General features: G+C 50.5%; 1 protein-coding gene and 1 long non-coding RNA gene across 8 annotated transcripts in view; one reads left to right on the top strand and one right to left on the bottom strand.

Annotated features, from left to right (window-relative positions):
- Positions 1-477: 477 nt before the first annotated feature.
- Positions 478-4,886, bottom strand: LOC116157701 (uncharacterized). The gene is made up of 2 exons (XR_004141814.2): positions 4,822-4,886; positions 478-4,204 (listed from the first exon to the last, which is right to left on the bottom strand). It is a non-coding gene; the product is annotated as an uncharacterized LOC116157701 (long non-coding RNA).
- A 232-nt stretch (positions 4,887-5,118) lies between these two features.
- The window catches only part of HNF1B (HNF1 homeobox B), a 52,103-nt gene continuing 31,871 nt past the window's right edge, over positions 5,119-25,350 (top strand). For 3 of the 7 annotated variants that reach the window (XM_031467928.2, XM_010990494.3, XM_010990493.3), the window contains exons 1-4: positions 5,119-5,704; positions 10,268-10,467; positions 15,389-15,575; positions 17,012-17,247. In XM_031467928.2, the coding sequence (XP_031323788.1) occupies positions 5,361-5,704; positions 10,268-10,467; positions 15,389-15,575; positions 17,012-17,247 (967 nt within the window). In that variant the 5' untranslated portion in view covers positions 5,119-5,360. Of the gene's footprint in view, positions 5,705-7,518; positions 8,281-10,267; positions 10,468-15,310; positions 15,576-17,011; positions 17,248-25,350 lie in introns of those variants that run through there. The other 4 variants (XM_064495026.1, XM_010990492.3, XM_010990491.3 and 1 more) reach the window with 2 other exon arrangements.

The raw sequence follows: 25,350 nt of genomic DNA, 5'->3' as shown, positions 1-25,350 counted from the left end.
TATGTCAGCGAACTGACACCAGAAACTGTGTGTTTAGAAGGAGGGAAGGAAGGGAGGCGGGAGGGAGCCCGTGAGCCACGTGCTGTGATTGAGAAAGGACTTGGCTGGAAACCAAGCCCCGTTTGCGCCAGCCCCCACACAAGGTGCTTCTGTGTTATCTCATTTAGTCCTTCCAAAAACCCTGTGAGGTGGAAATTCCATTATTATCACCATCGATAATACACAGACTCAGAGAAGTGAAGGAAGTTGCCCAAAGTCACACCCACAAGCAGCGGGTCTATTTGACTCCAAAGCCAGGATCTCCCTAGTGCTCTGTGTTAGGTCTCTTGGGAAAGTCATTTCTCCTCCCTGAATCTGCTTCCTCATCCCAAAGATGAAGAAGTGAAGTGAGATCTCCCCTTAGGTCTCTTTCCCAATACAGCTGTTTGATCCAAGGGTCGACACACTGTGGCCCACGGGCCAAAACGCACCAGCCAGTTGTTTTTATAAATAGTTTTATTGGCGCACAGCCATCCGTATGCATTTATGTACTGCCTACAACAGCAGAGTTGAGCAGTTGTAACAGAGGCTACAGGCCCACAAAGCCTAAAATATTTACCATCTAACCTTTTATAGAAAATGTTTGCCAACCCCTGGAATAGATTAGTCTGTAAGTTTCAATGATGGTAAACTCTATATGGCGAATAAGAAGGGATCTGCAGGGCCACACATCAGCTGTAAACTCGGGGCAGTAAGGAGGTGGCTGCCACTGTTGACATTTTACACTTTGGAGCTGTTTACTTACTTTTTACTAAGTTATAATTTACAACGTGCACAAACCCTCACTGTGTAGCCTGATGAGGCATCTACCATCCCAATCAAGATACAGGACTTTCTAGCCCCCCAAAAAGCTCCCTCATTACTCATCCCACAAAGTCACCTCGGTTTTAACCTCTATCATCAAGAATTCGCTTTTCCTGCTTTTTAACATCAAATAAATGGAGTCACACAGTATATACCCTTTTGTGTCTGGGAAAGGTATTTAAATTACAACTTCATAGCTGACAACTTGGAAAGTTGAGAAGTATAAATAAAGACACAAAAATCACCCTTAATGGCACCATCCAGAGATGATCTCTTGTTCATTTATTCAATAAGGGTTTTTAATTGAGCAACCTCTCCGGGCATTGAAGAGTAAGGTGTGAGACAGCCCCTGCCCTCTTGGAGCTGACTGTCCATGGTGTCTTTTTCTCTTGGGCTGGTCAACAGTCAGCACTACCCAGAGTTCCAGCCTGAGCTCAGGGATCATCTGCCCAAAGGCCTGGAAATGGACACACTAGTAATTCTGGAATTTCAAATCACAGGAAAGGGAGGGAACGTCAATGTTCATCCAGACCATTTGGCCATTTTTCAAAGGCAGAATCGGAGAAGGTGCACAGCCAAGCCTATTGGGAGGTGAAGAGTTATCCAGAAAAGAGCATTGTACCCAAAGCTGGAGACTCAGGTTTTCACGCCACAGTCTAGAATCTTCTCTAGACTGCAACACAGCTCTCTGACAATAAGGTCCCCAACCTTCTTCCGACTAGGATAAGGAAGTATTTATGTTTTATTCTAGAGATGATTTCATTTTGAGGCCTTCTAGAGACTTTCCTGAATCAATGCAAAAGCCTTGGAGAGCAGAGCAGCAGAAGATGGATAGGACCAGGCTCTCCCTACTGTAAGCAAATCTGGGTAATCATGGAAAGTAGGAGGGAGACAGTGTACACACGAGCAGAAAAGAAATATCACTTGTGCTGTGAAGTTACAGGAGAGGCTGAGTCCAGAGGAAGCCCATTTGCATTGTGTGAAATTTCCAAGACGGTGTCCGGAAAACCTTCACAGAGTGATAAGCCAAGTGGATTTTAAATTATCTTGGATCGGGGACTGTATTTCCCATAGAAAATCTTGGTGTTTGAGCTGTGGATTCATTTTTTGAGTAGAAGAGCCTAATGTGGTTTCTTCAAATTCAGTAACTCTTAAAAAAAAAAAAATCTGGAAATAAAAGAGCCCAAAGAGATCAGCTGCCTCACTTTTTCACACATTTTCGTGATGTGCTGCGTCTTTCTAAACCTGTCATATACAGGAACCCGCAATTACGAATTCATTTAATCTTCACAAAAGCACGGTAGAGTATTAGTGTGCTTTTCTACATAAGGAAACAGAAGATCAGGAAGATTATACAATGTGCCCGATTTGCACAGCTGGTTAAGCAGATTGGAGAATGGAAATTTATGTCTGTTTGACTCCAGTGTCTGCCCTCTATTCTCTGCTGTGGAATCGCAGAATGCCCCCTTTTAACTTCCCATCTCCCAAAGCAGTAAAAACTGGAGACCTTCCTCTTTCATCCTAAAGCCATGCTCAAAAGTCCTGAGCCCCAATCTCAGCCCTCCCATTAACTTATCACAGGCCACCTCCTTAAAATACCCTATGTCTTATTTTCCCATCTAAAAAAATGGAGCTACTCTATCAGTCCAGCACTACTTTATCCTGTGTGAGGCATAAACAAGGGTATTTCAACTGTATTGACTTCCTCTATCTGGGGGAAGCTTAACCAAAGGGTTTTATGAGATGATTCACTTGGTTGGCATTTTTGACCCACATCCTGAAGGACTACCTGCTGGGATACTGACCCTTTTCTTTTTAAATTCCCACATGAAGGGGTAGATATTGGACGGCTCACAGATCTAGAGTTGCAGTTACTTGATAAGCACCCATTTGCACCAGGGGGCATATACAAGGACAGGAGAGTTAGAGGCTGGATATGAATTGCCAGATTACCTGGAAGACGTACCTGAAGTCTTCAGAAGTTTCCCTGTACTCTGTGCAACTTCCTGTACGTTCAGATAGTTAGCTTGGGATTGGGGAAGTATGGCTTTGCTGACACCTGAATTTTGAGAGATCAGGAAGCTTGAGAGTCCGACTGGGCACACAGTAGTCAGAACTACAAATCAAAGCCTTGTTGTTCAAAGGGAAGTGATGGCTGGTTTTTTAATGGGGTTTCCCAGCTCAGCCCAGAAACTGATCTTCATTACACTTGACTGCTTCTATCATGATAGCAAGTGAAAGACAGAGAGAAAGGGATTGTTCAGGGATATTTACTCTGAACACTTCATTATCCCGGTTGAGGGGAGCTGGGCAGTCAGAGAACGTTCTCCCATTGGGCTGAATCGTGAGGGCCAAGGATCTGCCTTATGTCACAACAAACCGGAAGACAATAAGGGGAAATGAAGGGCCCTCATTTCTATGAATGTATTACCCCTCTCTCCAGGAAAGACACTGAGATAGTGTAAACCTCCCCTGGAGCTCCAAGCACACAACCACCCCTTTCTCGTGGGTGGCCCAGGCATGTGTAGCAGATCCTGTATTTCAAAGAGGCAGCCTTGCTTTCTAGCAGCCTGTCTCGGATCAGTCACATGTGGAGTTTCAGCTCTTGTGCACCTAGATTTGATCCAAAACCAGGCAGAGAGAACTGCTGACCCTCCCCCACAACCCATGCTGAAATTCCCCTCTTCCTCCTAATTGTCTTTTAAACGTGGGAAAGGCAGAAGAATTTGCATAGACGCTCCTTTGCAAATTCCCTGCTCACTCTGAATGTTTGTCCCTAACCTCCGTGTCCCTCCAACCCCAGCGCTGGATCTGCCTGATTCTGAGAATCCTAAACTTCCAGAGGAGCTAGATTTCACTACTGGGAACTGGCTTCCTGCCTTCCCAGACCGAAAAGTGTGAATGCTATTGTAAGACCGTGGGGTTTCACAGGTGGTCTCATTCCATGCATACAATGCCCTGCCTCCTGCACTTTAGGTATCAGTATTTCCCAGATGACAAACCTGAGGCTCAGGGTGGGGAAGAGGTTGTCCTCTGCCCTCCGAACTATGGGACTATGAGCGATGGATCCTAAAAAGCCCCTTCCCCTGTTCTGCAGGCGCAGTCCAGCCTGTAGGTCTGGGTGAGCCTCCTGCATCCTTCCTTCCTCCCGGGCGCCCCGGGAAGATGCAGGTGGAAACTCCGATAGTGCTGAAAGGTTCCCAGCTTCCTTCCCGGGCCAGGCCAGGGTGGAAAAAAACTTCTTTCCCTTGGCGGCTCTGTCAGCACCTTCCTAACTTGGCGTGGGAGACTCCTGCCACCGCTGGTCTGACCTCCTCTGCCGAGCCCAGTCCCTGGCCCTGGGAACCGCTGTGTCCTGGAGCTGCGAATAAACCAGAAATAAGTGGGCCCATAGGACACGCGGCTCCAACTATCCATCCAGCTGCAGACCAAGCTTTGCTTTCCACTCCTAGAAAGGAGGCCCGGCAATCCTAATTTTGCCCCGAAAGCGGAGGCGCTTTGGTATCCCGGGTTTAAACAGAGGAGCGTGGCCCAGGTGTCCAGCTCCCCGGCGGCTTAGCCAGGCTGGGTGCTGGTGCAGCCCAGCTGCTGGGGGAGCTCAACTTTGTCTACTCCCTCTGGCCATAAATTAGTCGGTGCCTCCTCCCAAGGGTTCTCCAGGCCTCCTTCCCCCTCGCCTGCGCTCTTCGGGCCCGCAGTTCTGAAATCCAAACCGTCAAACCCGGCTGGTGAGGGCCTGCAGACCCGTAACACAGGTAGAACCAAATGAAGCCCCCCCAATCCACCCTCACCCCACCTAACACGCCCCACTTCCCCCAGGTCACCGCATCCTTCCCCCTGAGTTCAGTTTCTCCTCCGCCCGACTGGCTTTCCTGGCCCACTGCCTGCCTCGGTTGAGACGCCTCGGAGGGTCTCCACTCTTCGTGTCCTCCTCCATCTCTTTCTTCCAAGAGCACGCCAACTTCCCCCAGCTCTCACCTGAACCCCTGAAGCGCAGTTTCTGCTTCTCTCCGGACTAAAGCCGGACCCGCGCCGGTGGAAAAGTCCCGGAGCCTTCCACTCTAGGCTGCAAGCTACTTGTTTAACAAGTCCAAAGGTCAGCTAAAGTTTGGCCGATAAACAGAACCAGTACAAGAAGGTCTTCAGCCCCCCGGCGTGAGTACAATGGACCCTGGCAGCCCCGCTCCCGGCCCAGGTCTCCAGCTCTCCCCGTCTGCCCCTCATGCTTTCCCTCTCTCGGTTTTCCCCCCTCCCCACGCCATTTGCATCTTGCCGAAAGCCGGGCCCTCCCCACTAATTTGCATGTCTTATATGGCCTAATGGTGGCGATCATGGCAAGTTAGAAGTTTTCTGACTCCTCTCGGAGGAGACTCCGGGACCCCGGGGAGTAACAGGTGTCTGGAAGCTGAAGGGTGGGGGGGTTCCTGCACTTGGGGGTTCGCTTGTGAGACTCCCCTCCACCCTCTTCTCTCGCACCCACCCACCCCCTCACCCCCTTCTTTTTCTGTCCTTGGAAAATGGTGTCCAAGCTCACGTCGCTCCAGCAAGAACTCCTGAGCGCCCTGCTGAGCTCCGGGGTCACCAAGGAGGTGCTGGTCCAGGCCTTGGAGGAGCTACTACCATCCCCGAGTTTCGGGGTGAAGTTGGAGACGCTGCCCCTGTCCCCTGGGAGCGGGGCAGAGCCGGACACCAAGCCAGTCTTCCACACTCTCACGAACGGCCACGCCAAGGGCCGCTTATCCGGGGACGAGGGCTCCGAGGACGGGGACGACTATGACACCCCTCCCATCCTCAAGGAGCTGCAAGCGCTCAATACCGAGGAGGCGGCGGAGCAGCGGGCGGAGGTGGACCGGATGCTCAGGTAGGCGCGGATCGAGGTGCGGAGTGTGTGCCGGAGCCCGGGGAGCCCCAGGCCTTGTGCCTGAGCGACACTGAGTGCGACCACTCTTGCCAAGTCTGTTTCCCACTAGAGAAGTCCCCCGGGGGGGGTGCTCCCTTCTCTCCCGACACCTGGACCCCTCCCAGTCCCTCTACCGGACGGCCCGAGCCCCGAAGCTTCATGATTCCCTGCCCAGGCCAGCGCCCCGGACCCGTGGGGCCTTCCCGGCCGCGCTGGGTCTCAACCTAGGAGAACTCGAGCTGCGGAGCTCTTGGCTCCGAGGTTTGCCTACGCGATTGAAGGTGCAAGTGGGTGCAGTGAGACTGCGGCGAGTCCCAGGAGCCAAGGCTCGGGCCCGCAGCAGCCCCAGGCCAAGCATTTCTCGCGGGCGCAGCCTCTGCGGTCCTCCCGGGAAAACGCAGGCCGGCCTGAGGCACGGCGCCCTGCCCTGCCGTACTTTGCAAAGAGACTGGCGGCACCCGGGCCGGGACTGGGGGCGCGAGTTCTCTGGTGGGCACTCCCATCTGCAGCGCCCGTGCAAGGCCTGAGGATTATCCGGAATCCCCAAAACCCGTTTAGAATGGAGAAAGGAAATGTTTGCACGTTGTCGGGTCAGGGTGGACCTGCAAGGGGCAAAAGAAACCATGTATCTAAGCAAGCGAGGGGTAAATGCGACCAAGACCCCATTTCGCCGAGGATTCGGTCGGAGAAAGGAGGGCGTTTCCGGATCTCACAGCCAACACCCCGGCGTCCCCGGGGATTCCAGGCAGGCTGGCCGGTGGTCTGTCTCCCGGCCCGGGGTCGTTTGCTAAGCCTTCCCGACCGGCCTAGAGCTTTGACAGCTGGTTACTAATTATCCAAGGAGCCGAGCGGTTGCCTTAGACCGCACGTCGCTCCCGGCCACTCTGCTTTAGGGCCGAGCCCCTCGCTTGGCCTCGGACACTTGAGAACCGCCGGCTCAAGACAGAGCCAGAAGCAAAGTCGCGCCGGGGACTCGGGCAGCCTGGGTCGCACGCCCGCGGCGGCAGTTTGGTCAGGGATATGACCTTGCATTTGAATTTGCTACCTGGGGACCTGGCGGCTTACTCTCTAGCAAAAACAATTGGGGGAATTTCTAGGTTTTTTTTTTAACTTCCCGAAAGTATTTTGCTACAGTTCGCAGGTTTGAGGTTCTTCCCTCGCGGTTTCCCCCAGTGGCGGCGGTTTCTCCCCCGCTGGGGTTAGGGTGCAGGAAGGTGAGAGGAGTCGAAAGAGGAGCGGCTCGGGCGCCGGGGCGGCCCGCAGGTTGACTCGGGCCTGGAGGACCAGCCAATCTCTCGCAGCCCGCCGCCCGCCACCGGGGCCCGCGAGGCCTAGGCCCATCCGCCTTGGCCGTAGGCGCCCGCATTCCAGCGGGGTTTTGGAAGGACCTGGGAAACCCGAGGCAACCTGGGGCGCCTCTCGGCCCCCAGCCCCGCGCCAGGCTGGACGCGGCAGAGATGTAATATAAACTGCAGCACGTGGAGTTAGGGTGTTATTAATTTATTTCTATAAATCATCAACAGAAAGATACACAATAAGTCGTGATTAGGTTGAACGGAGAGGCGGGTTATTCATTGGCGAAGTTGTAAACGCAGCTTCGAGGGGGAAGGAAAGCAGGACGCGGACCCGGGGCTTCTCGCGCGACCCGGCCCTCCAGCCGAGGCCCGGCGCCGGACCCAGGCTGCCCCCGGGCAGCCCACGCCGCAAGGCCGGCCGCCGGAGAGCCAGGCCCGGCCCGGGGTGATGGACCTCCTGCGCAGAGACCCGGACTCCAGGGGGCGGGAAGCGAAGCCAGGGGGCCCAAGACCCCCGCTGGGGGCGGGGGACGCAGGACAGACCCCCAGGTTCCTCTCCCTTTCCCTAGCGGGTGCAGCCTTCCCTCCCCCACCACCGGGAGTGGTCGGACTTGATTAAAGTCATTTTTCAAGAAATCGCTAGCGGCCCCCAGGTCACAGCACAGTCGGCTCCTGTGCGCCAGACGCACGCACTCCCTTTTTGGCCCACCCTGCTCCCCTAAGGTGGAAGGAAAAGAACAAGACAAGTCACTCTGGGGAGCGCCTGTCCGCTCTTTCCATCTCCTGGAAGAGGGAGGCGAGAAAGGAAGGTCGCGGCTGCGCGCTGCCGGGTCCCCGGCGGCTGGCGTCCGGTGGCGTTCGGGAAAATTGGTTGCTCCCTATGAAGCCGGGGTTGAGGCTTCTTAACGAAGAAGCGCGGCAGTCTGTGCTGGGGTCCGGGGCTTCTCCGCTCGTGGGCGGCCAAGGCATTGTCTGGGAAGGATCGCGCTGGACTGGCAAGGCGGGCGCCGAGCTCGGACGTTTGACACCTGCGCCCTGAGCACAATGCCCGCGCGCGCCTCTCCGGATCTGTGCTTATCCGGGTTGGGAACCCCTGATCACGGGCTGCATTTTCAAATTTAGACACATAACCCGCCTTCTGGGCTCTACCCTGTGAGGACAAGAGAATTTTGTGGTCAGAGCTGTAAAGGTGTAACTGCGCCATCTTACCCCCGACTCTAGTCCTTTGATGCGGGCTGAAAGGTTGGCTATCGTGTGTAAGGGTTTCCTGGCTGTTTTTGTTTTTTTGTTTTTTTCTTAAACCTTCCCAATTGTTAAGCTAATTCACTCTTTCCACGAACTCATTCGCTTTTAGAACATTACACTATTACGTTAGGTTTCTTAGACACACGAAAACGAACACAAGAAATTTAAACAAAACCCCCAAAGTCAAAGAATCTGTTGAAGCAGTATTAACGTTTAAAATCCACTTTTTCTAACTTTCGAAGCTATTGTTCGTATCCTTTGAAAGTGTTTTTCCACCCTAGATATATCTGTGGAAATATGCGCCAGAAATAAGCTTTTAAATGAGCGTTGGTGTTTATCTGGGTAGGTTCAAAATATTACATTATTTTCTTACTCAAGGCGAATTCTCCAGGTTTGAAACTGAGACGCAGTTCCTTATTTTTTGTTCCTGTTGTTACTTGATTACGTGGTATTACTTGGAAGTACCTTTCTACATACTTGAGAAGTGTGTTAAGCTGTATATAGTTAATCTGAAAAGTTTGCATTTCTCAAAAACATCTCTACTCAAGCCTGTGTTTTCACAGACTTGATATCAAAGACTTGCTAAACTGATCACAATTTTTCAAATGCTTATGAAAATCTCAGTTTAATTACTAGATGTTTAAAAACTCATTAAACAAAATTCATTTTATTTGACATAAACTTCATTTAGAAATAAATCAGTTATTTCATTTGCAATACCATCTGTTTTGGCCTCTGCTTTACAGCAGTTTTTATTGTTACCTCTGAAACTAATTTTTCTCATCATTTTTTTCATGTTCTATCAATCTATCATGTACATCAACATACAGTAAAGGCGTGCTGGGTTTATTTTAAGTTAAATATGTAGCTGCATTAAACAAATAGTTTATGTGGATGTCTTGCCTCTTGCCTAGGTTTGTTCTATACTGTGCGCTGTTTTCTTAATTTTTGTTTTCAATTATATCTCTCACTTTTAAGCCACCTATTCAATAAGCAAGAAAACAGATTGGCAAAGTTGAAAACATCTTGAATAAATCCAAAGACACTAATACGTTGTTCTAAAGAAGCTTTTTGCACGACCTGTGTTTATGAGAAATGGAAAGTTATAAGCAAGTCCTTATTCCAAGCTTGAAACTTATGAGAAAGATTAACTTCCAGATACGCTTACCCTATCGGAGGACAAATGTAAGAATACAGGAAAACATGGCATTTGAGATCGTTAATATCTTAGCCAGAAACCGAAATTATTTCTCTTCCGGTTGCTTTTATTTGGAAAGCAGGGCTGTGAAGATTTTTTTTTTTTTTTCACTTTACTTGCCTCACCTCGGGGGCAGGAATTCTTCAGTCCCAGGGAGGAACGCCATTGCATTTATTAAAACTTTTCTAGAACTCTGGAAACTGTTTAACATTTGGCTGAGACATCCTCCTTGTTTCTCAGAAGGTGGACACAAATGTTTTACTCCTATTTTTTAAGACAAGAAACTGAGACACTCACTCAGAAGGAGAATAATGTGGGAGCGGTCCAGGTGGATTTAGAAACGAATGCTGCCCCCTATCATTGTAGGATCAGCCAGCCCAGCCCCAAGCTCATGGCATCTCCACTATCCAGTGGGCCTCTTGCTATTTAAGTCTCTCACATTCCAGGAAAGTAGAGGAAAGCAAAATTAAACGAAACTTCTCCTTCTGTTTCGCCAGAGAGAATGCTGGTAGTACTTTCCCATTCCTGAAGTTGGGAAGTCATCTTCCTCTTTGTCCTCCTAATCTCAGATGAAAGAGTTGGCATGTTCTCTATAGGAGCTTTCATCTCTTCTTATGTTTAGGTTTTAGTTTAGCCTCGCATCTCTGCCAAGAATGTAACTTGGACAGGAGGAGAAATAGGTGGAGGTCAGAGTTTTGCAGGGAGTCCAAGTCAAACCTCTAGAAAGAGAATATTTCTCCCCAGACATCTTCCACCAGCATCCTAACCATTTGCTTATCTGTCTAGCGAGGACCCTTGGAGGGCTGCCAAAATGATCAAGGGCTACATGCAGCAACATAACATCCCCCAGAGGGAGGTGGTCGATGTCACCGGTCTGAACCAGTCACACCTCTCCCAGCATCTCAACAAGGGCACCCCGATGAAAACCCAGAAGCGGGCTGCCCTGTACACCTGGTACGTCCGAAAGCAACGGGAGATCCTCCGACGTAAGTGCTTTAATCCTGCCTCTACCTCAACCCAAAGTGACCTTTGCCCCAACCCTGACCCCTGTGGGATGCCTCAGTTTCCTCTTCATCACCAAGGTCTGCATAGCACTTGGCAGGTGTAAGGGAGCTGGCGATTGGATTTGGCCATCAGAGGTGCTGTACAGTAGGTTGGCTTCTATCATTTTCTTCTCCCACGGTCCCTTAGCACCCAGCCAGTTGCTTTGATGAGCCCTTCAGTGTGTGCAGCGCACTTTGAATTTTTCGGTCCCTGCTTCCAACATCTTTCTCTTTAAAACCAAGTAGGTAACAGTGGAATATCACCCCCAAAGTTAGCCAAGCAGCTCCGCTTGGTACATGACCACAGATCAGAGTTTCCAAGGAAGACATTTAATAGCAATCAATAATATTGATCACAATTATTTTTTTCCTTCCCTCTGAAAAAAGTATAAAAAATTGGAAGCATTTGTGTATATAGCTACATTCAGTACCTGACCCTGTGATCTGAGGGGAGTGGAGGGTACATCTGAGTTCTAAAGCAATTTAAGGTGCTTAGTCACATTTACCAAAATCGGTAGAGTTTTGAGGCCTCAGTTGGTGAGCCTGTGAAAGGAAGAAGCTGCTTCTGGCTAAGGCAGGACATAGGAGAAGTGTCTGCATTTGCAACTCTGACCCATTCATTCTTGTCATTCTCCTCCTCATCCCCAAATTTCCTTTCTGTCCCAAGATGTCTTCCATTCAATAACATTGAGAGATTTTTGTTTTAAAATCTAGGGAAGTTTGAGCTGCATTTAAATGACAAGAGTATCAGTGACCTACTTTTTTTTTTTTAATTTTAAGAAAGTATACTGTTACATTACACTTGAATTATTTCAATCCAGCCCTTTGCCTAGGAAAATTTTGTATGAGTTTTTGCCATTCCCGCATGCTATCCTCTGGGCTGTGGCTTCTCTGTCCTTGTCAAGATATGAGTTTCCACCACTTTCTGGGTTGGGCTTTTTTCCCCTCTCACCGGATGGCCACTTTTAAAAGTCACTCTTGTTTTCTGCCACACACTGCCCTGAAGTGATTGTTTCAGTGTTTATTGTCTCAATGTCTGTGGGCTGGAAAGACCTTCAAGGTGGAAGGAAAGAGTTGAGGCATTCATCTCGTATTGTGGTGATTACTCTTTTGTGGGAAGCATTAGATGGGTAGGTTTAGAAGAAGGAAAATGAGAGATCTTTGCTGTTGAGGGGAACAGGCCCCTTTTAAACTCTGGGTTGATCCACCATCCATGGTGACTAGGTCTTTAAGAATTTGTGTGTCTGACATGAAGCAACTCCCTGTAATTCCTGGAAAGCCCAAGAAACATTTCAGGAGCCATAGTCTCCAAAGGCCAGAGAACCCTTGGGACCCACCCTCACTCCAACCCAAGCCTCATGAAGCATCTCCAGTTTGAGCTGCTTCTCTGTGTTCCATGGGCTTTCCCTCAGAAAAGGAGAGGGTGGCAGGAAAGGCCAGTTGAAAGCCTCTAAAAAGACAGAAGTCCCAGAAAGTTTCTCAAGGTGCTTGAAAAGGGACATTTTTCAAAAATGTATGACAGTTTCTGCAAGGGATTTTTAAATTATTGTTATCATCGTTTAAAAGTCCCATGAGACACAAAGCTTCAGAAGCATCCCTTCATTCTGTAAATATTATACAAGCATCTATGAGGTTCCAGGCACTTGCTGGGCTGTGAGATACACAGGTTCTTTTCTTCAGGGACATACAACCTAGTGAGGGAGATGAGATGTTTGAGTAAACAATGACAGCTGCTTTCTAAGAGTTGTTATAAATATATACACAAGGGCCAGCAGAGGAATTGCTAAATTGCCTAGAGGCATCACAGAGGGCTTCCTAGAGGAGGTGACATTTGAACCAATTTTTTTTTTTTTTTGCTTATTCTTATGCTTGCTTTTTTTTTTTTTTAATTGGAGTACAGTCAATTACAATGTGTTAATTTCTGGTGTACAGCACAATGAACCAATTCTTGAAGGATGACTACAAGACAGGAAAGCATGGGATAAAAATTAGGAAGTGAGATGAATTTAAAAAGGGACACAAATGAATGTGGTGGTTGGCAGGGGGAAGAGCAGAGAGAATAAAAAAAGATGACACATGACAACAAATTTTCTTGAGAAACTAGAAATAATAAATGGTAATAATCACGTGCCCATCTACGCAGATAGACTCTCCTTGTCCAGGCTGGCTCCTGAGCCTGTAAAGAATTTGCTGAAGCCAACTTATCTGAGTTAATTTTTACGGACAGTAAACATTTTCTGTGTGCCCCCACCCCGCCCTTACATTAATCTAGAAGGAAATGGAGAAGAGTTGGTGGTGGGTAGAGGACGTGTGGGAGCCTAGTCCTTCAAAAATTGAGCTGCTGGGGTCTTGAGGTAGTAGAGCTTAGATGACTCTGAGAACCTGCCGGCAAGTCAGCCCGGCTAATCCGGGAATGTGCTGGGTTCTGGACGCCATGCAGGCTGCTGCTTCCTCAAGGGGCAGCCAGAGGCAGCCCCCCACGTTTGGGCAGTTGTGAGTGTGTGTCACACCCACCACAGACAAACGTCAGGGGTCCCTTCCATTACCTCCCCCTAAGTCCGATTTGAAGATTTTGTGGGCGGGTTGTTTGGGTCTTGTTTTTAGCTAACTGGTTACTGGTTACGAGTTTAGTGTCCACAGGCTGGGTTTATATCCTGGCTCCTGCCCCAAATCCATGTGACTTCAACCAGTCTGAACCTCAGTTTCACCGTCTGTAGAATGGAGATAACAATACTTCTCACCCAGCGAGGTTGTGAGAATTAAATGAAGGGATACATTTGGAGGACTTTGTATGACACCTCACCATAGAAATGGTCCAATAAATGTTCACTGTGAAGACGTCTGTTCACATTAAATGAAGAACCTCAGATTTTGGCTGTAACTCAGGATAACGCCACAGAGCCACAGGGAGGAGAGGAGACACTGAGACAGACACCCACTGAGCAGGGGACTTCCTTCTTCCCCTCTGATTGTCCCTAAAGTCACTGCATGTAGATAGCTGCTGTGAAGACCAAATAATACAGGCAGTGTGAAAGCACTCTGACAAGTGTAACCTGCATAGGAATTTGGGTGATCGCCGTCATCATCATCTTCCTGACTCGGGGCAGATGTTCTAAAAGACTCCTCAATGCCCTTAGTGTTTCACCCAGTTCCATTCCACAGGCGGAGAGGCCAAGGGACCAGGAATTAAGTATCTTGGCTGAGACCCCACATTATCTCATTGAGTCAGTGACTTCCTGCCAGTAAACTTGGCAGAGACCCCCACAGGTATCTAAAGGAATTGTTGGGAGCCAGTGAGAACAGAGCCCTAAGTGGCCTGAGAATCACCCAAAGTGGGTGGGGCCCAAACTAAACGCCCCACTGACACATTCAGTCCACCGACTCCAGAGCTGGCTCGTGAACTTGGCCGGTCAGCAACTGGCTAAACAAAGCCCAGCACCACCAGCAGCTGGGGTCCTAAGTCCAGGCTGGTCAGGGGCCCACTGCTCCTTGTGATGGACCAAAATGGAAATGGATCATTAGATGGTAGTAAGTGCCCCATGGCTGGAGGCAGAGGGGCCGGAAGGCCACGTGGTAGCGTTGTGGAGGGGATTCAGGCACCAAGTAGTGGCCTGACTTTGGACCTTGAGGATTTTCCAAAACCTGCAGGAGTAACTCCAGGAACTGAGAAAGAAAAACATCAAGGTCCAGAACACGGGGCCCAGGAGTTAGGAAATGAATCTGTTATGTGTCCTTGCTCAGCCGGGTGCTCGGCCTCCTTGCTTGTTCATCTGTAACACGGAATTAACCATCCTGATGAACCCTGCTTCATGCAGATGCGAGGAAGAGGACAGCGAGGCTGCTTCTGCCATAAGCAAATATCAAATCTCGTTGCAGCCAGAGGCCAGAGGCTCACCGCTGGGCGAGCTGCTGTCTTTCATTCATTCAACCAGGATATATCGAGGGTCACAGTGTGCCTGGGTCCTGGGAATTGGACACACGGGGAGCAAAATGCCATCTCATTTACTTTTTCCAACTCATAAACACCACTCCTAGGAAGGTCCTGAGTTTTCCTGCTGTCTTCTGCGTTTGCCGTCTTTTAAACGGGCGGGTAGGGCTGTAAGACCTTTCCCTCTTGGGCTGTTTCCATCATAAATGACCCCAGACACACACACACACACACACACACACACACACACACACACACACACCCCACTGCCTTTGAAATTATCTGAGATCTAACGAGCTTCTTCTTTTTCTAATACAAAAGTTTAATTATATTTCTTTCAAAGCAGTAGTCAAAAGGTTTTGGGTTTGGAGTTCTTCAAAGAGCATAACATTATAATGTTAATCCTTGGTACCTAGGAGGAGAGTGGAGGGGTGGAGGGGTTGAGAGGGCTCTTTTCAGTCTCTGAACATGTTGTCTAAGTGCCAGTTGTACCTTTGAGCCTTTTCCCCCTTAGACCTGAGACTTGGTTGAGCGCGTCTCCTTGCTATCAAAACCCCAGACTTTAGGATTCAGAGTGTTGCTTCCCGTCTGAGCGCCAGTGAGCCAATGAAAAAATAATAAACATAAATTGTCCTGAAAACAATGGCTGGCCACGTTTGAGCTCCTCCAAAGAAAGGAAAGGGGTGGCTTTGGTGGAACAAACTGAGGTGGGCCTGCCCCGCCAACCCCCTACTGCAGTAACAGCAGATCCCACCACTTAGGGGAGAGGAATAAAGGTATTTTTGTCTGTCTGTCTATCTGTCTGTCTGCTGAGTGAAGCCTCCAGACCCTATCAAATCTACTCCTTTCTCTTTTCAGAATTCAACCAGACAGTCCAGAGTTCTGGAAATTTGACAGACAAAAGCAGTCAGGATCAGCTGCTGTTTCTCTTTCCAGAGTTCAGTCAACAGAGCCAGGGGCCTGGGCAGTCCGATGACGTCTGCTCTGAGCCCACCAACAAGAAGATGCGTCGCAACCGGTTCAAATGGGGGCCCGCATCCCAGCAAATCTTGTACCAGGCCTACGACCGGCAAAAGAACCCCAGCAAGGAAGAGAGGGAGGCCTTAGTGGAGGAGTGCAACAGGTAACACCACCAGAAGCTCCCTCGAGCAGGCGGGCCAGCACCCGGACCGAGCTCCATCCCCTCAGTCCTGGAAAATTGAGATGCTAGTTATTTCAGATAAGTGTGGCTACAGCAGGGTTTCCCAAGGTATGTTCCACGGAACCCTCATTTCTAGTCATTAAGAAATCAGCTTGAGAAACATCATGTGCCTACTTCCTCTGAGGGTGTCACGACAGACATTAATATATTAAAGGCTCTGAGAAGTCCTGCAGTCAAGAAACTCACTTCACGTTGTTGAGTTGGTTGTTAACCACGGGATGTTTTTCTGCGGCATACCCCTATGAACTGTTACCCCCGGGAATGCTGGAGAATGTTGGTCTAAAATACGATGCCAATGAACTGAGAATCATGTGTTTGACCTCCCTACAGATCAGGGAAATTCTATCCCTTAGCCACAGACTGGCTTTGGCCTTGACCAAATGTTGTCTACCCACTGGTTCAGAAGGAAAGTTAGCAGGGGAACAAGAACTGGTCAGATCTTCCATCTGCTCTGCCCACACCGATTAGCCTTCTTTTGGTATCTTAATGATGTGGAATTTTAAAGAAAACTATTAGACATCCTTGAGATATCTTTTTGCTTCATTCCTGTCCCCTCCCACCCTGACTCTAACATTGACTTTCTGAAAAAAATCTGCTCTTTGCTCTGGTTTAGACCTGTGCTCTCTCTCTGTCTCTGGGCTGGACCAGCTCTGGCAGTGGGAGGATACAGCCAGGGAGGGCTGGCTCGGGTGTAGGGAGGCAGAACGCTCTGCCTGTATGTGTCACAGAGTCCTGTGCTGTGCTCCGTCCCCCTGCCAGTGAGAGGGGGTTCAGAGTCTCTCACATCTGGCATCGGGGTTTCATCAGTGACGATAAACCCAGAGACTAGCCTCCTCTACGGGTCGCCCAGCCTGCCCCTCGGAGGGATTTCTGCTGTGTGAATAAGGGATCTGGCTTCCCTGGTACCCTTGTGGGGTGTCAAACCCTGGAAGACCAGAAGTCCCTTCAGGGTGCTTTCAGGGGTTTAGCAGAGCCAGCCAAGGGGCTTGCCTTTTGTAGGCTGGGAAGAAAAGCCACATGAGGAGGTGTCAGGAGGCCCACTGGGACTGTCCCCCTGAGCTGCCTGCCCCTTGGCTTCCCCTCTTCTTGTCAAGGGCCCCCCAGAGGCTAAGTGCCTGACTTCTGGGGCAGTGGAGCCTGCTCTGCTCCTGTGTTGCACCCCACTCCAGCCATCTCATCAGATAACCACGCCAGCTGGCCTTTTCTCAGGACGGGACTTTTCCCCAGGCTCCCATCAACCCTCCACCTCTTCACCCTCTTCCCCCAGGCCCCTGGGATTGAGTGTCTGGGGCCAAACGCCAGCAGCAGCACCCCTGACCCTCGCCCTCATTCACTGTCTCCCCTCCATCCATCCTCAGGGCAGAATGTTTGCAGCGAGGCGTCTCCCCCTCCAAAGCCCACGGCCTGGGCTCCAACCTGGTCACTGAGGTCCGCGTCTACAACTGGTTTGCAAACCGCAGGAAGGAGGAGGCATTCCGGCAGAAGCTGGCCATGGACGCCTACAGCTCCAACCAGACGCACAGCCTCAACACCCTGCTCGCCCACGGCTCCCCCCACCACCAGCCCAGCGCCTCGCCTCCAAACAAGCTGTCAGGTAAGCAGGGCCCCTCCCCGCAGGTCTCAAGATTTCTCAGTGGACGAAATGCTTTGAACGTGGGCCTAGGGCTGGCCTCCCCTCCTGTTGCTGGAATAGTCTCGTGAAAACAGCATGTGGCTGTGGCCAGGGAGCCCTTCGCCCCATCCTTCCCTCGTTTCCTCTCTCTGCCTGTGTGGTTGCTGACTCAGTCACTCAGGGCTGCCACCAGATGAGACGGAGAAGGCTGTTTGGTATGCCGGGTCTACGCTGCAGGCAGAGGGGTCGCCTCCTCCATGCCGTCCGCGTGCCTCCTCGGGGCTCTGGCCCGCTGCAGCAGGAGGAGCCCTGGGCCTCTGTTTGTTGGTGTCTGTGCTCCGCCAGAATTGAGGGGTGGGGGTCTGTCACTTGAGATTTTTGCAGTGGTGAGTTGGCCTGAATTGGTTGAGTACCTACTGTGAGCTGCTGTGGGATGCGGGCTTGTCAGGATGGGATCCTACGCCTTCCTGGTGGGAAAGCAGCCCCATATGCTGAAGGCTGTGTCAGTCTTCCCCCAGGGGAGAGCCGGCTTCCCGGAATGGATGTGCTTCCTGAGGTCGGTTTGCTGTCTGTGTAGACAAAGTGTGACGCGGTCTCCTGCCAGCTCTGGGGAAGGGCTTGCAGAAGGAGAGCAGGCACCATTTCTAACTCGGTGGGGGATGGTTCTGAAACTGCTTTCCCCCTCACCTGCGGGTTGCCCTTGTGATGGGAGAGGCCTGCAATCTAGGAGCTGACCTGTGTCTTGGGGACAGGCTCAGAGCCATCAGCTGGGCAGTCTCCAAGTATTTGTTCCAGGCCATGCCCTCCCCTAGCAGGACCTCTTCAAGTGTCTCTGGGAGCCCGAGACTGTTCAGCATGAAACCTAGGCCAGGGACGGGAGCTTTTCTGTGTCCCACTCCCACGGAAGAGAAGGGCTTAGCCACAGGAGAGAAAGTTTGGGTTACTCTTGAGAGGCGGAGGAGCCTCCAGATGAAAACACTGGCCTGATGGCCAAGAAACGTAGCCCCTTCGCAGAAATTCAAAGCAGTGGCTGACGCTGGGAAAGGCAGGGGTGCTTGCCGCCTGCCTGCAGGAATCCGCGGAGCTGGATCTGGGAGCTCCGGGGGGCGTGGCTGGGGCAAGGGGCGTTATGGAGAAGACAATGGCTATTGTGCTGGGACCTGTGATCTCCACACCAAAGTCAGGGAGCCTGCAGGCCAAACAAAGGCCCAGCAGCTTTCTGACAAGCTGGGGTTGTGGTGAGGTCACCACGGGGTCGTTGGCTTAGGCGTTCTGCATAGTGACAGGAGAGCCAGAGAGGCTGGGCTGGAGGGACAGGGACAGGTACTGGGGACTGGGCGGTGGGGGGCGGGAAACGCAGCCCGGAGTCCCCTCCCATCAGTCTGAGAAGGCATGTCCCACTGGCAGTGGGTTTTCTAGGGTCCCTGGGAAGCGCGACCTTTTTGAAAAAATCATAAAGTATTAGAACTGGGAGGGACTTCAAAGAAAAGCTGAGGCCCAGAAAGGGATAGTACTTTCTGAGTTAACCCAGAGCAATGGGAGCAGAATAAGGACAAGAAGCCAGGCCGCCAGTTCCCACCCTGGACTGGCCTCGGCTCAGACACGCGTTGAGTCCAGGCACCTCGCTAGTGATGGAGACACGCATCCCTGCCCTCAGGGGCTTGCTGTCTAGTTGGGAAGATGTCGTGCTGGCATGGAGTCCCCAGAACCAGCTGGGGATCAGGGTTATCTTTGGGGGTTTTGTGTGTCTTTCCACAGAGAAACTGCTGTAGAATACAAGTTATTGTGGAACAATAATATGGGACACTGTATATGTTCAGTGGCTACCTTCCCCTCCCCCTTAATTTTCACTCAGGGTTCATCAAGATAGTCCTTGTCCACGCCCAACGACGATTATCTAGACTTAGTTGTTTTTGTTGTTTTTCAATTGAAGTCTAGTTGATTTACAATGTTGAACACAATATTGAACACTAACGAGTTTCTGGTGCACAGTATAGTGTTTCGGTTATACATACACAGATTCTATTTCATATTTTTTCATTACAGGTTATTACAAGATATTGAATGTGGGTCCCTGTGCTGTACAGTAGGATTTTATTATTTATCTATTTTATACACAGTAATTTGTATCTGCTAATCCCAAGTTCCTAATTTATCTCCCCGCCTCTTTCCCCTTTGGTAAACCAAAAGTTTGTTTCCTAAGTCTGTGAGTCTCTTTCTGTTTTGTAAATAAGTTCATTTGTGTCATTTTTTTTTTTTTTTCTTATCCTGGTTCTAACCGGCCAGGTTAATTCCCGGGACTGCACTGTGGCCAATTCAGATAACTTCTCTGAGGAGTTTCCTCTCTGTAAAATGGAGAAATGGTACCCACCTCATCAGGCCCCTGTGAGGACTAAATGAGAGAGGGTGTAAACACTGTCTTTCTCAAGAAACCATAACTACTTGTCATCCTAAGAGGCAGGGAGATGTTCTGACCTTGGGACTGGGGTGCAGGATGCGAGGACCAGGCCGTATTCCCCTCTCAGGCTGTCGGGGCGGGCAGTACGGGCTCCTGGGGAGGCCCCTGGGGCCGGGCAGACAGTAGGCTTAAAGCCCAGATCTTAGGAAAGACTTCAGCCTGCAGTTCTCACCATATACTTCCCATCACGGTCCCCACAACCCGGCTCTGGTCTCTGACCAAGCTCCAGGTTACCAGCAACCTCTGAGGCCAAGCTGGGGAGATGAGGTCCCCAGCCCTCAAACCCCCACTCTCTCCTCACTTTCCCCTCCAAACACTAGCCTCGCATCCAGGAGGACTGGAGGCACCTTCGGGACACATCTTTCCCTCGACCCCTCTTCCTGGACAGGAGAGCATCCCTTCTGTACCTGAGCCCCTTCCCTCCCCGCCACGCTTATGGCGCTGTGGCCCACTTGCCCACGGTGACCACAGTGTGACCCTGGTCCTGGAATGTCCGGCACAAAAGGAGTGGCAGGAGGAGCACTTTGCCTCTGTCAGCGGCTGATTGGTTACAAGGTGCCCTCCAAACACACTGTCAGCAGAATCAGCTGTTTTCAGCGTTGCCCCTCCCGGCTTTACAATCACACGCCAGCATGCAGCCCGGGGTTGTCATGGCTTTGTCTCCCTCATGCATGCTTAATTGACAATTAAGTTGGGGCTTTGAACCAGCCTGGCTGCCGCTGATGGGCCTTCATCTTTCCAGTGAGTGTCACAGGGGCAGCCTTTGTTTGCTCTTCTCGGGGGCCTGGAGTTACTGTAGCAGGCTGTGGACAGCCATTTATCTTCAGCCGGGAAGGCCTTTATCCGCACCCCCCCATCCCAGCTCTCGCCAGCAGGAGCTGTCCCTGGTTATAGGCCTTGTGACAGCCCATTCTGAGGCCATTGAGCTGGCCCGGAGTGATGGCCCAGACCTCCATTCTGGAGTGGAATCAAGAGAAAGGCCCCCAAAAGGTCAGAGAGCAGGGCTGTGGCACGGAAGCGGGCTGGTTGGAGACTGGTGCCTGTATTGATCAGCCCGAGGAGGAGGAGGAAGTTGGCGTGGGTTGGAAATAGGGCTAGCCTTGGCCTGAGCCCTGGGATCAGCTGCACCATCTGTGGTGGCCTTGTGTGTGGTACCCTTTGCTCCAGTCTGCGAGGAACTCACCCAGCCGCCTCCGGCAAACTCACCTGGCTGCCTTGCGGCAGCCAGGGCGGGGCAGAGGTCTTCACCAGCTTTCGCTCACCCCACCCCCACATCACGTCCTCCCTCTTGTATCATCTTGTGAGAAGATGAAGGCTCATTCTCCTGGAAAGAAAGTGAGGGACAGGGGCATCCTAGAACAAGCCCTCCCAGCATAACCTTTGGATACCCTGAGTCACATAGCCTCTTTACCCAAGAGGAGACGTTTATTTCTCTGGCTGCTTATTCCTCCCTCCCTTCAAATTCTATTCCTTCCTCTCCAAGCCCAGAGGATGTGACTGCCCCCATGGTCAGATCGGAGCTTGAGAACCAGAGAATCCTGTCTCCTGCCTCCCCCTCTGCCCCTTTTACATCTCCTCCTAACTTGCCTGCAGAAATCTAACCCTGGGTCTTCGACAAACCCAGCTCTCGGCCAGGATACCCATGTGGTTGCTGTGGTTTTCCCTGACTCTGAAATCTGCAGGACCCAGGGAAATCTCAAAAGTGCCCAGTGGCAGGGTTGTGACTAAATTTGAATAATCATAGCAGCTGGCACTGATTGAGTACTTCCTGGGTACCAGGCCCTGGGCTGAGTACACGCATCATCGTATTGAATCCTCACAACTTTGTAGGGAAGAAACTATCCGTATCCTCACCCCCATTTTACAATCAAGGAAGGTGAGATGTTTGGAGTGTAAGTAATTTGCCCAGGTTCATATAGTTCATAAGTGGCAGAAACAGGGTACCCTCGCGCTCTCTCTCTTTTTTTTAATGCAGATGCCAAGAACTTTCAGGCATGGAAACCAACACACAGGCACACAAAATCCTCCCACAGGTCCTTCCTGCCGCACATTCTTACTGTTCTCCTCTGAATGACAAAGAAGCTTTGGGAGAACATGGCAGAGGAGGTGGGATGAGGGTGGGGGTCTCGCAGTCTTGCTACTTTACCACTTCCCCCTCCCCACGCCACCCCACCCACTCTTGCCCCTGACCAAGGTGGACTCTGTGCCCTGCCCAGGGAGGGAATCAAAGCCCCCTCTTTCAAGACCCCATCCCCAACTGGGTGGGGATTTGAACTGCCCTTGCTGTCAGCACCGTCTGGGACACTAAATGCCTTAACAGCTTAATGGGGCTTCTGAGACAGTGCAGGCACCTCGGCTCACCTCTGGAGCCCTGCCCGCTCCCTGGGCAGCGGCCGAGTGGAGGGGGTTTATGAGGGCAGTTGTAAAAATATTCATCTCCACAGCAAAGTTCCCCATAGTAAATAAGCCCCATTGTCCCTAAGTAGTAGATCCTTTCAGTTCAGAAGAGAAACAGATCCTGCCTTGAGTCATTTGCTATTTTCAAAAACACATTTACACTGACTTGGAGTTCCGCGGTGGCCCAGGCTCCAGTCTTCTCCTCGGAGGGACTTTATCTGCCTGCCATTTTATCTGTTGAATTCGAAGGTCATTTTATCTTGCGGGTACCACCCCATCGGCTGCCACTAGATTGGGGAAGACAATCAGGATATTAATGAGATTAAGAGATCCAGCCTTCAGAGCATTCTGCTGGCAGCCTCCGCCTGATAGTGGACCAAGCCTGGTCTGCATACAAAGAAGCTCGGTTGCCCGGGCTGGGGGTGCTCCAGCCTCCTCACAAAGGGGCCGAGGAGATACTGGAGTTCTATCACCGGAGGCAGCCCTCCCTGCATGCCTAATCCCCCTGAAGGACCCTTAGAGAATTCAAGGACTCCTTGCTGCCTCCCATCAGCTCTGAGGAGGAAGGAGGCTGCCTGCAAGCAAGCACATTGCCCCAGCCTGAAAGTTCTGGAAGAAGTGCCCTTGGAGTCTTTTTGTTGAAGGTTTGATGGAAACTGACAAGAGCTGGGAGAGAATTAAGTACCAAAGGTGCAGAGAGAGAGACAGAGATCTAGGCAAGGGTCTTTGAAGCTGACTGCTTGATGGGATGCCGCAAAATCAAAGACAAATGAGGAGGGGGGAAATATATATATAGATAAATATATACATGAAACATAGCCCCAAAATAAAGTCAGATGCATTCAATCATGGTTATCCTAGCTGCTCATAAGAACTCTAGGATCAGGGTTGGCAAACTTTCTATAAAGAGGCAGATAGTGACTATTTTAGGCTTTTCAGGCCATGCTGTCTGAGTCACAGCCACTCCACTCTGCCTTTGGAGGACAAAAGCAGCCAGAGACCATACGTTAAAAAAATGGACCTGGCTGTCTTCTAATCAACTTTATTTATGGGGATTGAAATGTGCATTTCCTGTAATTTTCACATCTCACAAAATATTCTTTATAATTTTGGGGGGGAGGTAATTAGGTTTATTTATTTATTTCCTTTTTTTCAGAGGAGGTACTGGGGATTGAACCCAGGACCTCGTATGTGCTAAGCATGTGCTCTGCCACTTTGAGCTCTACCCTCCCCTCCCTTTTTAATTTTTAAAAATTATTTTAAAATGTCAAAACCATTCTGAGCTCAGGGTTCATACAAAAACAGGTGCTTTGGCCTGCAGACCACAGTTTGTTAACCCCCTGCTATAGGACAATGGTTCCTACACCTTGCCACACCTTAGAATCAGCTGGGGCACTACTAAAAATCCCAGTGCCTAGGCTGTGCCACAGATATCTGATCATCGATAACACCAACACTTAAAACACTAAAGATACTCTGGGGATATGCTTTTATAAATCCACTGGTCATAGCAACAAACTCATGGGCTATGGAGGTCGACCTAAATTCCAACCTCAACTTGGCCACTTATTAGCTATGTGACCCTGAGCAAGCCTCTGGGGTCTCTGAGCCTCAGTTTCTCCATGCATAAAATGGGGACACCCACTCACGTAGATGCTGGAAGAATTAAGTGAGATAATATATGGAAAGCACCCCAGATGTAGCAAGCTTGCATAAATGGTACCTATAACCATTTCCTTACAGAGCCTTGATTTTGGGTTTCTTTTTCCCCTTTCTCTCTGTCCCTCTTGGAGGTTTCTTTCAATCCTGATTTTGTAGGGAACTTGAGTAGTTCCGCTTGATACTCATCTTGGCGTTTGCAGCAGACTCAGGCTGGCTCCTTGTAGGACACTGAGTCCGAGGCAGGCACTCCTTCTTCCAGGAAGGACTGCTCTGTCCATCTGTAAGGTATCTGCAGTGCTTTAGGCTTTCTGCGCAAATCTGCTAAACAGTGAGAGAAAGCCGGGAAGAACCACGGATGTGGGGAGATGGGGCGGGTCATGACCACGTAGCACGAAGTCACGTACATAAGATGACCCTGAATTTCCTGTACCTAATAAGGCATCTCTCTCCTTTAATTAAAGGAGGCGTGAGTACCCCCTATTTGCTGGTAATTAGCCCTAGGAACCTGCCAATTAGAGGGGGTGTGGTATTTTCCTGGTGGAGGCCAAATCTGAGAAGCTTAATGGGTGTTTTTCTTAAGAAGGAATCTCCCCCAAACGTCAGACCAAAGGGCAGTGAGAAGGGTGGGTAAATGAACTTCCTGCAGTGAACTCAGCTGCTCCCAGGGCTGATTTTCTGGAAGCGACATTCCTCTACCTGTGAGCAGGCATCTGCTTAAGATCTCTCCCCATTACCCTCTGTTCTGACTTCAGCAGCCCCATCCGAAGCACACCTGTGTGAGTTTCAGCCACTGGGGAGTCGACCAGTGAGGCTCAGCCTCTCCAGGGCCTTCAGGAAGTCAAGAAATTTCTTGACTTGTCTTGGGAGGACGTATGCCCTCCCAAGTTAGAGACACACCATGCAGACGATCTTCAGTGTTTAATAACTTTCCCAGAGGAAGTTCACATCCCGGTCACAGGCGGTGCCTTGTCAGGACCGCCCTCAGATGGCTGTGTCTGGGTAGCGAGGGGCAGCACCCAAAACAGGCTTGGGCTTGAATTGTGGTTCTGCCACCATCTGGCGGTGTGACCTCGAACAAGTGACTTAACCTCTTTGAGCTTCTGTTTCTTCATCTACAAAATAAGGGTCATCATCCCTATCTCCTTCGGGCTATTGTGATCAAACACCAGCGCCCAGCAAAGTGCCTGACCAGGAAGGGGTCATCAGGTTGACTCAGGAACCCTCAGGGTGTCGAGAGAGAGGAAGAGATTTGGTTCTCCCTGGGTTCTGGATGAGGCTGTGGTTTGCAGTTGCGTCTTCAAAGAGTTTCCCTTTTTTGAACCCTGCTTGTCATCTGAGACATCAGAAACAATGAAACCCAAGTATTGGCAAGGCCCGTGGTTCTCAAATCTCCTTCCGAGGCCACGTAAAAGGCATCCGGGGAGCTCATTCAAAATACCCATGTCTTGTGGCAAAGGGAGGTTGATATAGTTCAGTGGCAGAGGATGTGCTTAGCATGCATGAGGTCCTGGTTCAATCCCCAGTACCTCCATTAAAGAGATACCCCATCCACACCTCTGAGAATCAGA

The sequence above is a fragment of the Camelus dromedarius genome, chromosome 16 (genome assembly GCF_036321535.1).
Source record: "Camelus dromedarius isolate mCamDro1 chromosome 16, mCamDro1.pat, whole genome shotgun sequence".
NCBI classification, from domain to species: domain Eukaryota; kingdom Metazoa; phylum Chordata; class Mammalia; order Artiodactyla; family Camelidae; genus Camelus; species Camelus dromedarius.
The sequence above is the reverse complement of the archived record's forward strand: the minus strand, read 5'-3'. Positions and strand labels throughout refer to the sequence as shown.